We start from the raw sequence: 14,603 nt of genomic DNA, 5'->3' as shown, positions 1-14,603 counted from the left end.
CATTGAAATGTGCAGAGCCACGTTCGCTAAGTTTAAATATTATTGATAATTTAAGTACCATTCACAGCAATACGCCAATCGTGACAGTGACACTGAGAGATGCGTCCGAGCTAATGTATGAAATGCCTAGGAAGTAATGAGAGCCACGTTCGGTATGATTACTGTATTATTGACATACTTTACTGCAATATTCCAACCTTACCAGGTGACACCGCGAACAGCACCAAACAGTATCCCAATAGCCGGAATCGAACTCATCCCTACGTAAGGATTGAAGGCACTAACCATTTATGTATCGAATATCTCGTCGAGCCAGGTACACGTTTTGTCCTCTAAATAAATGATAATTTCACATCCGGGATAATATATACATAAAAAATAAAATCAAACTTACATGAAACGCACTTATGCCTCCTCACATTATCCACTCTGCACACAGTTAAATCGTGCACGTCGACACCCATGTCCACGTCGACAGTTACGTAACATACAATGCTTGGTTACTGAACCAACTGTAGTGACACAACGTTAGTGACAAATTATAGTCGTCCCATAACCTGCTTCACTGTGACATTGACTACTATCTCATCTCGTTTATAAACCACTGCGATGAGATAGTACAGCGAAGGGCTTGATAAGAGAGAGTGCATAGCGTAAGTATCTACACGAACTACTCTGGGTCGGTACAACACATTGGTGTCCTAATCAATACAAAATGTGTATTAACCATGATATGACAGATAATTTTATCGTTGTTAAGCATGGGCCTGGCGTTGGACATTCGCGGCCACGAGGTCGTGGGCTTGTTTAAATGATAACATGATAAATTTGACGGTGTCGGGATATGCAATATCCACTTGTTTGAAACGTTCAACATTCAGTTTGTTGCTACGTGAATGTTATCATAGCGTGCTATGAGGAGATGAGCTAACAGTAGTGATAACAATGTTTTTCGACCGAATCCTGGCACTGTCAAGCGAGGTAACTCCGACCTGGATTAGTGGTGAATGCAGCGTAAAACTAAACTCACTCACTATAACAGAAAAAAAGCACTCGAACGTAATTTTAAATCCTCTTTGTGAATGCGACATTTCAACATGAGGACTGAATCTCTTGGACGACAAAATCACAAATTACAGAGTGACTGTTCATGTAGAGATTTCGACTGGACTGAAACTGCGAAAATGGATAAAACTGTGAAACCAGTCGTGATTAAGTACGTGCACTGAAAGAAATACAGTTTCGCCATGCCAGAAGAACAACAACATACTTCAGGGAATGGCATTATTCCCTCGGAGAAGAATTCTAAATTTCTTGATCTGTATTTGAGGTCTTACAAACTTTTCAATGACTCGTTGTGGGGATATAACTCCGTGGTTATGCCCTATTTTATCACAAAGTCTCCAACCCTGATCGACCAGCCCAAACCCTTGAAGATCCTGGTGGTCAGTAAAATATGCCTGCCGTAAGAGGCGAATTACGCGTCCGAACTGCGCATGTCGATGATCATGATGTTGCTCATTTGATTTTGTGGTTGAGGACTGATTATTTACATAATAGCTCGAATGTTTCAGAGTGCGGCGTTAAACAACAAATCAGACCGATCAGCGCCGCTTGCGACCAGCAAAGCACTGTCCTGCTGTACTATTTCACAAAACTACAACGACAGAGCCTACAGCTGATTGTGGTGGTTAACTATCCGTGAGGATGTGGGCCTTCAGCAGCCCATGCTCAGGCCACTAACGGGATAGGGTGGTCAGACTGCCTTATCTCAACTGAGTAGATCGATACTGACAAGGACAGTCACTGAATTGTTTGGTCCAAACGCAAGTTCTTTCAGACAGTACATTACCGAGAAAGATTGTGGCTATCAGTTACTGTTCCATGTAAATTACCTTCCTTCCCTGGAAGAGTCTTTCTGCTATATCTTCCCCGGACTTCAATAGCTGAGATATTGGGAGTACCGAGGTGGTGATTGCAGACTTATGGAATCTTTTATGACGAACGTTGTTGACAATAACGTGTTCATTACCAAAATTATTCACATGAAATTATTCACGTCGTACGGAATTCCCTCCCTTCACACATCACCTTGGAAGTCTTTATTGAACAAATCACACTGTATCAACGGCTTGTTTCTTTATTAAACATGAATGGAAAATATTTGTCTACAAATATCTGCGCGTCACGAATTCCCATCCCATTCATTTGTTGTTGTTTGTCTTTATTGTCCTGAGACATCAGGAATCTTGAAGCCATGCACGGATGAAACGTTCGTTGTGCCGAATTCGTTATGAGCCCACTTTCTTAGCCAAGACACAATAGCCATGTATTTTATTGGCGTCAGCTGCATCGGGGTCGTCCACCCCTTCTATCTTGAGTTCCTTGACCTTTAGAGTCGCATCTGTCAAGGCCGTCGTCAACTGACCTGGGCTCAAGGCAAGACTATGGAAGTTTCTCCCATCAACTGGGTAGCAGTGCTCTCCACAAGCACCCCGCATTACAAGATGACCGCCATCCCGGAGAAGAGATGCAACATTCAGCACACTTTGTCTGTAGGTGTCGATGTCCCGAGATGCTGTCTCGAGACAATAGCTGCTGAATACACAGTCGAAAAAGCCCGTATAAGAAGGCCCGAGAGGTTCCGACTGTAAGACATCACACTGGACGATGTCCTTGATGTATGATTTCAGCAAAGGCAGTCGAGTGGATTCGAAGGCGGGACTGGAAGTAGACAGCAGACAGATATTTGGAGTGGGGAAAACAATGCAGCATGGTAAAGTTATAAAAATAAGATATCTACATTGACTAATGCGAAAGGGAACATTTCATTAAAAGTGTCGAGCGGATATTAAAGAAAGACTCATAGTAGAAAAGTATGGAAAAGGAAAGGCTTGAGCTAAAGTTAAACAAGATTGGTGCTGTGTCTTTTAGCGTGGAATATCATAGAACAGTCTGAAGTATGGACAATATCTCCAGGATTCTTGAAATTGACGTCAGTGAAGAGTGAGTGAGTATGTACGGTGTTACGCCACTTTCAGCAATATTCCAGCAATATTACGGCGGGGTACAAGAGAAAGTGATTTCATACATTGTACCCAACACAAGAAAGTGCCTTCAGACATTGTACACAATTTGAGAACTGAACCCGGGTATTCGGCGTGACCATGGAAGCTTTAACCACTATACTACCCAACCACCCCTCGCCAAAGAATAGATAACACTGAAGACTTCCAAAATTCTTACATACTCTAGTGCGAATTGTTTGATGTAGTACTGGCACACGTGGCTCCAGCTGAAGTTGACGTCATCACCCTTTACCCATCTTTTGATGACGTCAAGATTGGCCGGCGAGAAGTCCGCCATGACGATGTGAGTGAAGTGGTCGGGAGCGCCAATCATGCTGCCGAGGTTAGGACCACAACCAAGATCCAGCAACCTTGTTCCCGAGATGGTCTCTAGGATTTTCATAAATTATTTGTCATTATTTTTAATGATGTTGCAGAAGGTTGGAGATTCATAAACTGGCGTGACTAAGAAGAGAAGAGCTTGCAGGTTAAAATATTTCTTAAAACATAACCAATACGATCCATAGTTTTTCACAGAAAAGGTCAAATACTTATCACTATTCAATGAAAATACGCGGTTTTACATCAAATTGACTCAAGTATCTTTTCTAGGGATCCTATGAACGTCCGGTCCAGACTCAATTTGTTTACAAACAGTACCATATAATTGTAATACTGCTGAAAGAGATATATGCCCTTGATATAGTCACAACTGTATTGTCTATTCTGCTCTTAGCAGATATTTCTTATGGATGTCGAAAGGGTTTTATCGCAGCTGGTTATTGTACTAAAGGGACGCAACTCTGTGCAAGTTGTGCGAACGACACAACAACTTCCGGCCAACCTGACCAATGATTCATCGCTCTATTGGGAAATTAATTCCATTGCACATAATACATAACGTCTGACCTATGTTGTCGTTGTGGTCTCACCGTGTCTGAGGTAGCTGTAGCCGCTGTCGAGCTGAAACTGAAACCAGTCTTGTTGAACACGGTCGTCGCTCCAGTAGTAGGTTAAGTATGGGACTGGCGAGAACTTGTCGATGTAGTCGTCACGGTACAACGTCGGTGTAGCGTCGTCAGTGTGTGATGCAGACATGACTAGGAAATGGTATGAGTCGGGGGTAGCGTGTTCTGTTAGTTTCAGTCACTGGCAACTGTACCTCACATACGTTATCACTGATAACGGATTGCACAATTAAAAAGGGAAGTAACTCCTGCGGAGAAGCGGTTGTAAAATACTGCTACGGGCTGTATTTGTGTAATTACGTGAGCGGCGTTTGTCAAACGGTCCTTCCGGCAGTGTTCCAGTTACATCACGCCTTGTTGGCTTCACGTGGGAGGAACTCCTGGAGTAATTTAAGTCTTAGATGTTCACTAGTTTAGTGGATAAAGCACACACGCACGGCAAAATAAGGAAGTGTTTATTAATGTTCCCACATAATCCTGGTGAGGGTCACAAGTATTGGGTTAGACACATATGCCCATGTGCATGAGGAGTCGAACCCGGGTCTTCGCTTTGACGATCAATTCAAACGCTTTAACCACAAGGCTACCTCATCGCTGCGTCAGACTGACATATACGATAACGAGTGTTGTACTCACATACCTACATTTGTAATTACGTGTGTGAATACTCTATGTATACCGACTTCGACCTAAAGGTTCTTGTCCGGAGTAAGAATCGTCGCCATCGTCCAAGTAGATATTCCAGCAACATCAGGGCGAGGAAACACCAAAAATCGGCTTCACACAGTGTACCCATGTGGGGATTCGAACCCGTGTCGTCAGCGTGACGATGCATCACCAAGAAACGCTGAAAGATGTTGCACTCCAGCAATATCCCACAGGGAACCTCAGAAATGGGCTGCACGCATTGTTCATATGGGGAATTGAACCCAGGTCGTCAGCGATCCACCGTTCCAAAAGAAACTAAATTCCAACTAAAACTCACATCTTGAATGGTCAATAAGAACTCTGGCTAATGCAGTTTTATGTTCATATGATATAATATTTTACATAATTATATCACAAAAGTGAAAACACAAAACGCACTAGGCTATAGAATGACATTAAAATGGATGCTAAAGCATATTTTAAATGAGGTAAGAACAAAAATGGATGGATGGATGAATAACCCGGATGAATCGGCCCTGAGCAGGAAAGGTCACCCTTGGTCTTCATTCGTAACTACTCGGGTCATTCCGGAAAGCTGCAGGTTACGGAAAGAGGCGAGTAGTTACGAATGCCTTGATCTTGTTATATCTAAGAAGGAGTCATTTCCCGTGGTGTTTCATGTCATAACGAAAGACGGACACATTTGTATCTTTCTGATTCATAATACGGCAATGTAATTTGGGGCTGTTTGACTCGTAGGCAGATTAATGTATCTGACAGGATAATCGTATTAAACTAGTAATAATACGCACACACATACATACACACACACAGAGACACAGAGGCCTGCATGCACACCTACATACATACATACATACCTACGTACACACACACACACACACACACACACACACATACATACACACACACACACACATACATACATACATACATACGTACACACACACACACACATACATACACACACACACACACACATACATACATACATACGTACACACACACACACACACACATACATACATACATACATACGTACACACACACACACACACACACACACGCACACACACACATACATACATACATACATACATACATACATAGGTAGTGAGCCTAACTACATTCTCGATGTCCAATGTTTGTAAAAGTTTCCATTTCAGTGAATGGGTCATTAGCAAAGTCAGGTCCAAAGTTTCACATATGTGGATAATGGGGGGTACATGTGATATAAGTCATCACAACACATTGGGGTATAATATTTCTAAAATAATTGAAGAAAGTGAAAACGATATGTCATTTGGTATCTCTTCGATAATGACATGTCCTCAGAAAATATCATATATAAAATGTTTAGAATGGTTTTGAATGTATAACCGTCATAATCAAAAGGCAATAATTTGGATTTCTTGATTTAGATTTAGACAGGGGCTGTTAATTAAGGACACCTACACCTCTCACAAACATTGTGTCCAGATATTCAAGCTGGCACTGTTTACAATATATTGGAAGCTGACACTTGTGTGACCATTCAGTATTTATCATAAAACCTTTGCGTCATGTATGAATAGTGAAAACATTTAGAATCAGCTATGTCCCTATGATGAAGACATCTGTAACGAGGAGGGTAGTGTCTCCAAAACAAGCTCTTTCAATAAACATGACGGGGCAAGTCAATTTCTCAAGCGATTGTAGTTTCAAATTGCTTTTTTATGCGCTAAATAATACATAAGTTAGATTTTAGCTGACTTAGCATACCGCGTTATGTGTTTTCAGCACGCACAAATATTTTTTATACATAATTAAAAAATATAACTCATTTTATTAAATTAAAACGTTATAACTTATTCATAATGGAATGAGAGTAAGTGAGTGAGTGAGTGAGTGAGTGAGTGAGTGAGTTTTACCATGCACTCAGGAATATGCTATCAGACGGCAGGATGTAAATAATGGACAGCGAAGCGATCAACAGCATGAACATCGATCACCGCAACTGGCATACGATGACATGTCATTGTCTTATCCAAGTCAGCGAACCTTTCCACCCGATCCCATTAGTTGCCTCTTTCGACGAGTATGGGTTACTGAAAATTCTTATTCTAACCCGGATCTTAATCGATCCTAAAATGCTTCTTGCGCATTAATTGATTTTCAGCTATTTCCAGGAGTGGTATTTCTCATGCACATCGAACTGCCTGACTCTGAGCTTGGAGACCCTTGTACGTCATTTAAATCAGACAAAAGAGCAAAGAATTACTATGGAAAGAACAAATGGGATCTAGTGCATAGGCGACACTGGAAACTGTGAGTACGACATGAATGGTTTGAATTCCATTAATTAATGTCAATTGTTGTCAATACATGTGTTCTGCACTGGGGCTGGTGGGGTAGCCAAGTGGTTAACCCTTTTGCTCGTTACGCCGAACACCGGGTTCGATTCCCAACGCGGGTACAATGTGTGAAGCCCATTTCTAGGGTCCCCCGCCATGATATTGCTGGAATGTAAATCTAAACTCACTCACAGTTCAGTACTGATACTTGATGGATGTCACATTGAGACATATATATCGCTAACAACAACCAGACGAGTTCCATATGAAGAACTCAAGACACTGAAGAAGACTCTTCGATAATAAGTGGCGTTTGATCACAAGTAAATCAAGTGTTTGGTTGGCTTTTTACTGGTAATTTCGACAGGTGATTCGATATTGTTTACCATTTTCACAAAACATTGTCAGACAGCTCAAAGCGTCTTTAAATTATTAACCATTACTAAGTTCGTATTCAGACATGATGTGTGAACGTTTTTACATGCACACGCGTTATTTCGTTTGGCGCCTGTGTCTGAACACCTGTTTAATGCGAACGTAAAATCTCAATTCTTGATGGTCATCTTGTGAAGTTCGCTTCGCAAAACTCTTTCTTCAGTTCCTGCCGCAAGACATGAATGAAAATGTGAAAATAATCCAGTTACGTTTCGTAGCGTTTCCTTTTGAAGTGTTTCGAAAACTGTTTCCACTCCAGTAACCCTTGGATAACATTTGTACTGTTTGGGTCAGTCAGGAATAAATGTATATATGTACTCTTTTTCACATGTTCAAAAATGAACCTTTGTATCTCTATGAAAATTCTACATGTATAGATAAAACGAAAATCAATACTAGAAATATTCGGAGAGCGATGTTCGCAGATCCGCCTATGGTGCCGCTCTACAATGCACAAAATTCCTTGCGAACAATTCTCAGTACAAATACTTCATGCCTTGTGGGGTGTAGATATGTGTTACAGTAACACAATTGATTTCACAAGGCCTTGGGCAATACATCGATTAATCAATAGGTGACCTATCGATTCCATTTTGAAAGATCAGTAGCTTCCACACTGAGCTATTTGATATAAGATAAAAGTAATATCATAACATTTGAATCGATTATTAGCAGGCTAGCTATTCTCGAAACGTTCGTAGCCCTACGAACTTCTTAAATCCATACTTAACACTTTGGCTACGATCAAAGTTGAGAATTCTTAGGCCTACGAATGTTTCGAGAATACGGACCCAGGGTACCTATTCTCGAAACGTTCGTAGCCCTACGAACTTCTTAGGCCTACTCTTAAGACATTGGCTATGATCACAGTTACGAATCCCTAGGGCTACGAACGTTTCGAGAATAAAGGCCCAGGGTACCTATTCTCGAAACGTTCGTAGTCCTACGAACTTTTAAAGTCCATTCGTAACACATTGGCTATGATCAAAGTTACGAATTCCTAGGGCTACGAACGTTTCGAGAATAAAGGCCCAGACTAGCTATTCTCGAAACGTTCGTGGTCCTACGAACTTTTAAAGTCCATTCGTAACACACTGGCTACGATCAAAGTTACGTATTCTTAGCTCTACGTACTTTTCGAGAATAAAGGCCCAGGCTAGCTATTCTCGAAACGTTCGTAGCCCTACGAACTTTTTAGGCCTACTCTTAAGACATTGGCTATGATCAAGTTACGAATCGATCGAAGTTACGAATTCGTAGCACTATGTACGTTTCGAGAATAAGGGCCCTGGTGGCAGGTGAAGATGGACCTTTCCAATTAACGGGTCGGAGGCCGGAGTTGGGTAGGGAGTGATGATGATCTTGTTTTCTTAGAAGCATTCTACAATGCGAGTGATCCCACTAAAGTTTATGTAAAAAGTAGGTGATTCCATGTCATGCATAAAATCATTGACCTTACTCCCCATAATTATTTGATATTGGTGTGTAAAAATTTGGTGACTCCGTGATCGCAATTAATGTGCATACTTAAAGCAGTGTAAAACCATACTCACACACTTACGATCGACTAACCATTTTAGGTTTTTGTAGCCATCCTAAAATAGTCATTATGTTCTTTTGCCCAGCGAATTAGGAGCTACATTTGTAAATGACATGTTTTCCCCTTTTCTTTGATACTGTCCAGTCTCTGTTTTCTTCGAGAAACAAGAAAACAGACCCCAGATGCGCAATATTAGACGTGGACAGTAATAACTTGAAATTAACTCTTATACGATAGCACGTTGTGTGTGCTAGCAATTCCAGTGTCATGTGTCATGTGTAGGGGAATGGCATGATTGAAGAATTACTGCTTTCAGTGCCAAGGAGGTCTCCGTTGTCTGATAGAGCCTCGAGTGGGCGTGGTGAGTCACTTCTTGTCCTAGATGGCGTGTCAAGCACTGTTGAAGAGTCCTTGGTGTATTTGCTTTTGGAATGAGGGAAACGTATGTGGTCTAGTTAAGCATGTGACTGTGTGCTATTTGTGAGACGTTCGAAAGTTTCCGGAGATTGGGCGCGCCGTATCGAGCAAAGCTTATCAGGGCTATTTCGGGCACTGTTATTCACCAATTAAAAATAATCTGTTCATTTTGTGTAACTAAAAACCCTCCAAATTCAAATGGTCTTCAAAAAGGAAGAAAGATAGGGCGTGTCATGGTTGCAAGAGTTAATATTGGTGAAAGTCTGAAAGTATTTAGTTTGCTACATATCTTGTATGTATTTGGGGGGCTGTGTTTTAGCCTACTGGAATAGTGCTAAAACACACACACACACTCACTCACTCACTCACTGTTATATATATGATTTAGAACGTACCGGCTACGCATATACTCTGACGGGTAGAAACAGAAATATATCATTGGTCATCATTTATCACACACTGACCCGTTTGGGAAATCAAACCGGCATTTTCTTTGTGACAGGCTAACCTTTACCCGCAGTACCACAACTGTATAAAATGATTTGATATATTTCTATGCCTTTTGAGGTACACAGAAAAGATACCTTCCGTGCTCATAACCTTTGTTTGTTTTTTGCTTAACGTCGAACTTAGCAGCATCCCAGATATACAGAATAGTGAGACTAGACAATCCCGTGATCAACATCGATCTACGAGATCGGGACACGATCAAATATGCCAACCAAGACAGGACGCCTGCCATCAACCGATCCCGATAGTTGTCTCTTATGACAAGCATGGATTACTGCTGACCGATTCTAACCCAAATCTGGAGTTGGCCGGACTGTTTTACAAATAGTTGCCTTAAATGATCATTAAGTTGTTTCCATATTCTTCCCTTTTACCTAAAATGTATGTGACATTGCAAAGGTTCATTTCTAATTGTTTTGAAATCCGGCAAACAAACATCATCAATGTTGCTTAAGATGGATCTTCACAGTATCTAATCCATTAAAGTTCAAATGATGTGAGTGATAACTCACACGTCCCCTTGATTACCACGATGATGTCGCATATGCGTCCATTACGTCCCCGTTTTCACTGTAGACACTGTATCACCTTGCGTCTTCACGTGTTTTGAAACCAATTGATTGTGACTGGCGGAAGTGTGAATATCAATGGAATACAGTTTGATTTCGTTCACGAGGGACAAGGGGATGTGACCTTCATTGGCACTCTGTCACCATTCTAGAAGCAAGAGCATGTTGCTTTGAAGGACTGCTACGATCACTAACAATGCATATAGATGAAAGAGTTCTTGTATGCCTAGTGCAGGGTTTTCACAATGAAATCGTTTTTTGAGCACAAGTCTTGAAACTGCAGTAACCGTACCTCCGCCGCATCCTCCCACAGACTTTGTTGTCGACATATCGCTACACAGAACTACGGGCTCTCCATTAAGTGTTTTCCTGACTTTATTCCTGATTGATATCGGCATCGCAGTTTGCATGCTTCGGACATGGTATGTTTTGTGGAGAGCGCTGGGCGCACATTTTCAGATTAGTTTGCGCTCCCTATAGATCGGCAAGGGTATAGTCTGGCAGAAAATGTTTCAGGACGGTCTTTGGTAACTTTACTTTAAACCTATAAGTGCTATCCATTTCAAATTTGGTATGAGGCTTTATAATTCTTCTACCATTGGGGATTTTAGTTGTCATAATTTATCACTCGATAATAGGAAAATTGTCGATAAGAGCTGTCATTATTTCAAGTCACAACAACATCTCACATGTCAAGGATGTTGAGCTACTTACTGGAACAGCGACATGGTCATGCAAATAGGCAGGTCACATGTCACATTCTTACATTATGCTCGGCAGATCATGTCACGTGACTTCAAGCACGTGCATTTCACATACAGAAATGTCAACATCCAATTTGTCGACCATTATAAAGCCTCATACCAAATTGGAAATAGATAGCACTTATAGTTTTAAAGTAAAGTTACCAAACACCGCCCTGAAACATTTTCTGCCAGACTATACCTGACGCTAATCCCAAGCCCTAACCCCAAACCCTATGCCTAAGGATCGTAAAGGATGCCTAGCCCTTGCCCTAACCCTAAGGATCGTGAAAGGTGCCTGACCCTGACCTCAAACCTAAGGATCGTAAAGGGTGCCTTACCCTAACCCTAACCTAATAATGGCAGACTCGACATGAGCCGAAACCCTAACCCTAAGGATCGTAAAGGGTGCTGCATCCGCTAAACTGTATTCTACTCGCTTTGTGATCTAATGACAAATTCGAAAAAGATTGTGATTTTCCTTTCCAAGAATCCTGCTTTTCCATACGATTGCTGACATTTCATATTGTGCCAAACTTTATTTACTTATCCGGAATGGTAAGTATCTTTTATCCATCGAGGTGCTTGCCATACGTCCATACATTAATAGGGCCAGCAAGTAGTTCACGGCACTTCGCGAGAATTTAGTACTTCCGTTTAGAAACAACTTTTTCATACGCCTTGCTCGCGGTAGATTTTGTACGAATGCATGCAGAAATTAAATAATTATAAATATGTAGTCCAAATCTTTTGCGCGTGAAATTATCATTATAATCCTGAATCATTTCAAAATACATTGTTTTTCTAAGGTACTTTTTAAAATTAAGTAGACAAGGAATCTATGATGTCCACAATACGCTCGCAAACTATTTGTGTGTCTGTGTTAAACTTAGCGTGAAAAACGCAAGTTTTTGCAGTAATGTGAACACTGCATTCGAATGGTCTCATATGTGTAAGTTGACAGCAATGAACTGATAATCCTTGCAGCAATAACACATTTCCGATCTAACCATCCCATTTGTCAATAACTGTGACAGCCAAGCATGGATATCTGGAGAAGTCATATTTGGCGGACGCGCAGTGTGGAACCAGAGCTAGTTCTTAAATTTGGGCTTGTCGACGGAAGTAACCTAGTTCATGTCTAGCATACCGCTTGTTGGAGCCAGAAACCAGCTTAGGAAATGAAGTAGCACCTCGCGAAACGGTTCCAATAAGTATATAGCTGCATGATCGGGAATGTATTCAGGCATTTGAAGTCAAGTGCTTCCGAAAGCAGACTTGTGTCTCCATTTTCACAAGATTACTAATTTGTGCACGTTACGGTATGGGTGTTACGGTATGGGTGTTAGCGTGGTGGAATCTGGAAGGAAACACTAAAGCGTGGAGCTGCTCAGAGAACTAAATACTAGGCCTCTAAGCTGACACTGAATTTCACTGACAATGAAACAGAATAATTCATATAGTTAGCCTCATCCCTTGTTTACAAACATAACCTTGTTCTATGAATATAAACTAAATGGCAAATGGAAGTGTACCCAGGATGTTTTTATGTAATGATTGGATTGAAATAAGTGTGGTTACATTTGAAGTGTGGTCTGTTTAATCACCCGACTGTTATTATAAGAAAAAGTAAAACAACAGCATAAATAATGACCTCTAACTGGGTAACATCGTTTGCAACTAAGACTAGGAGAAATAAAACTGGATGGAACCGTGATGAAACTTAATTTTTAACGTTTGTGTGAATACGTGAACTGGATTTAACCCTAATGTGCACAGTATTCAATTACTTGGAATAGAGACACTTCTCACTTAGAAGAGACCCAGACCGCCCCTTAAAGGTCATGGTTAGAATTAGTCTTTAGCAACCCATACTTGTTCTAACAAACGGGATCGGGTGGTCAGACTCACTGACCCTTTTGACACATGTCATCGTATCCCAACGCGTAGATTGATGCTCATGATACTGACCACTGGATCATCTAATTCAAATTCGATTATTTACAGACCAGCAAACATATACCGAGGAGCCGAATAAACGAAACTCATGAGTTCAATCAGATCTAGACACGTGCTTGTACGTACTCAGGAAGCCAATACTATATCAAATAATGACAGACTGAAACATTTTCTGCCAGACTATACCTGACGCTAATCCCAAGCCCTAACCCCAAACCCTATGCCTAAGGATCGTAAAGGATGCCTAGCCCTTGCCCTAACCCTAAGGATCGTGAAAGGTGCCTGACCCTGACCTCAAACCTAAGGATCGTAAAGGGTGCCTTACCCTAACCCTAACCTAATAATGGCAGACTCGACATGAGCCGAAACCCTAACCCTAAGGATCGTAAAGGGTCCTGCATCCGCTAAACTGTATTCTACTCGCTTTGTGATCTAATGACAAATTCGAAAAAGATTGTGATTTTCCTTTCCAAGAATCCTGCTTTTCCATACGATTGCTGACATTTCATATTGTGCCAAACTTTATTTACTTATCCGGAATGGTAAGTATCTTTTATCCATCGAGGTGCTTGCCATACGTCCATACATTAATAGGGCCAGCAAGTAGTTCACGGCACTTCGCGAGAATTTAGTACTTCCGTTTAGAAACAACTTTTTCATACGCCTTGCTCGCGGTAGATTTTGTACGAATGCATGCAGAAATTAAATAATTATAAATATGTAGTCCAAATCTTTTTGGATTGGATTGGATTGAAATAAGTGTGGTTACATTTGAAGTGTGGTCAGTTTAATCACCCGACTGTTATTATAAGAAAAAGTAAAACAACAGCATAAATAATGACCTCTAACTGGGTAACATCGTTTGCAACTAAGACTAGGAGAAATAAAACTGGATGGAACCGTGATGAAACTTAATTTTTAACGTTTGTGTGAATACGTGAACTGGATTTAACCCTAATGTGCACAGTATTCAATTACTTGGAATAGAGACGCTTCTCACTTAGAAGAGACCCAGACCGCCCCTTAAAGGTCATGGTTAGAATTAGTCTTTAGCAACCCATACTTGTTCTAACAAACGGGATCGGGTGGTCAGACTCACTGACCCTTTTGACACATGTCATCGTATCCCAACGCGTAGATTGATGCTCATGATACTGACCACTGGATCATCTAATTCAAATTCGATTATTTACAGACCAGCAAACATATACCGAGGAGCCGAATAAACGAAACTCATGAGTTCAATCAGATCTAGACACGTGCTTGTACGTACTCAGGAAGCCAATACTATATCAAATAATGACAGACTCGACATGAGCCGTGATCAATGAGAAGGTCGCATATCAGCCAGATTGTCCACCGAAACGATCCCTTACTTGATCTGTTAATAATAAC

At 41.0% G+C, this 14,603-nt stretch overlaps 1 protein-coding gene across 1 annotated transcript; it reads right to left on the bottom strand.

The window, feature by feature from the left end:
* Positions 1-2,126: 2,126 nt before the first annotated feature.
* Positions 2,127-4,279, bottom strand: LOC137265153 (indolethylamine N-methyltransferase-like). Its single transcript, XM_067800476.1, has 3 exons — positions 4,001-4,279; positions 3,251-3,458; positions 2,127-2,724 (listed from the first exon to the last, which is right to left on the bottom strand). The coding sequence occupies exons 1-3, from the start codon at positions 4,164-4,166 to the stop codon at positions 2,292-2,294; spliced, it is 807 nt and encodes a 268-aa protein (XP_067656577.1). The 5' UTR covers positions 4,167-4,279; the 3' UTR covers positions 2,127-2,291.
* Between the last annotated feature and the right edge of the window lie 10,324 nt (positions 4,280-14,603).

The sequence above is a fragment of the Haliotis asinina genome, chromosome 15 (genome assembly GCF_037392515.1).
Source record: "Haliotis asinina isolate JCU_RB_2024 chromosome 15, JCU_Hal_asi_v2, whole genome shotgun sequence".
NCBI classification, from domain to species: domain Eukaryota; kingdom Metazoa; phylum Mollusca; class Gastropoda; order Lepetellida; family Haliotidae; genus Haliotis; species Haliotis asinina.
This window is presented reverse-complemented; position numbering and strand designations above follow the sequence as displayed.

Coding starts and splice junctions, on each gene's coding strand:
- LOC137265153 (XM_067800476.1), bottom strand. CDS start 4,166: ATGTCTGCATCACACACTGACGACGCTACACCGACGTTGTACCGTGAC. Junction 3,459..4,000: donor CTACAGCTACCTCAGACACG/GTGAGACCACAA, acceptor TGAAAATCCTAG/AGACCATCTCGGGAACAAGG. Junction 2,725..3,250: donor ATCAAACAATTCGCACTAGA/GTATGTAAGAAT, acceptor GTCTACTTCCAG/TCCCGCCTTCGAATCCACTC.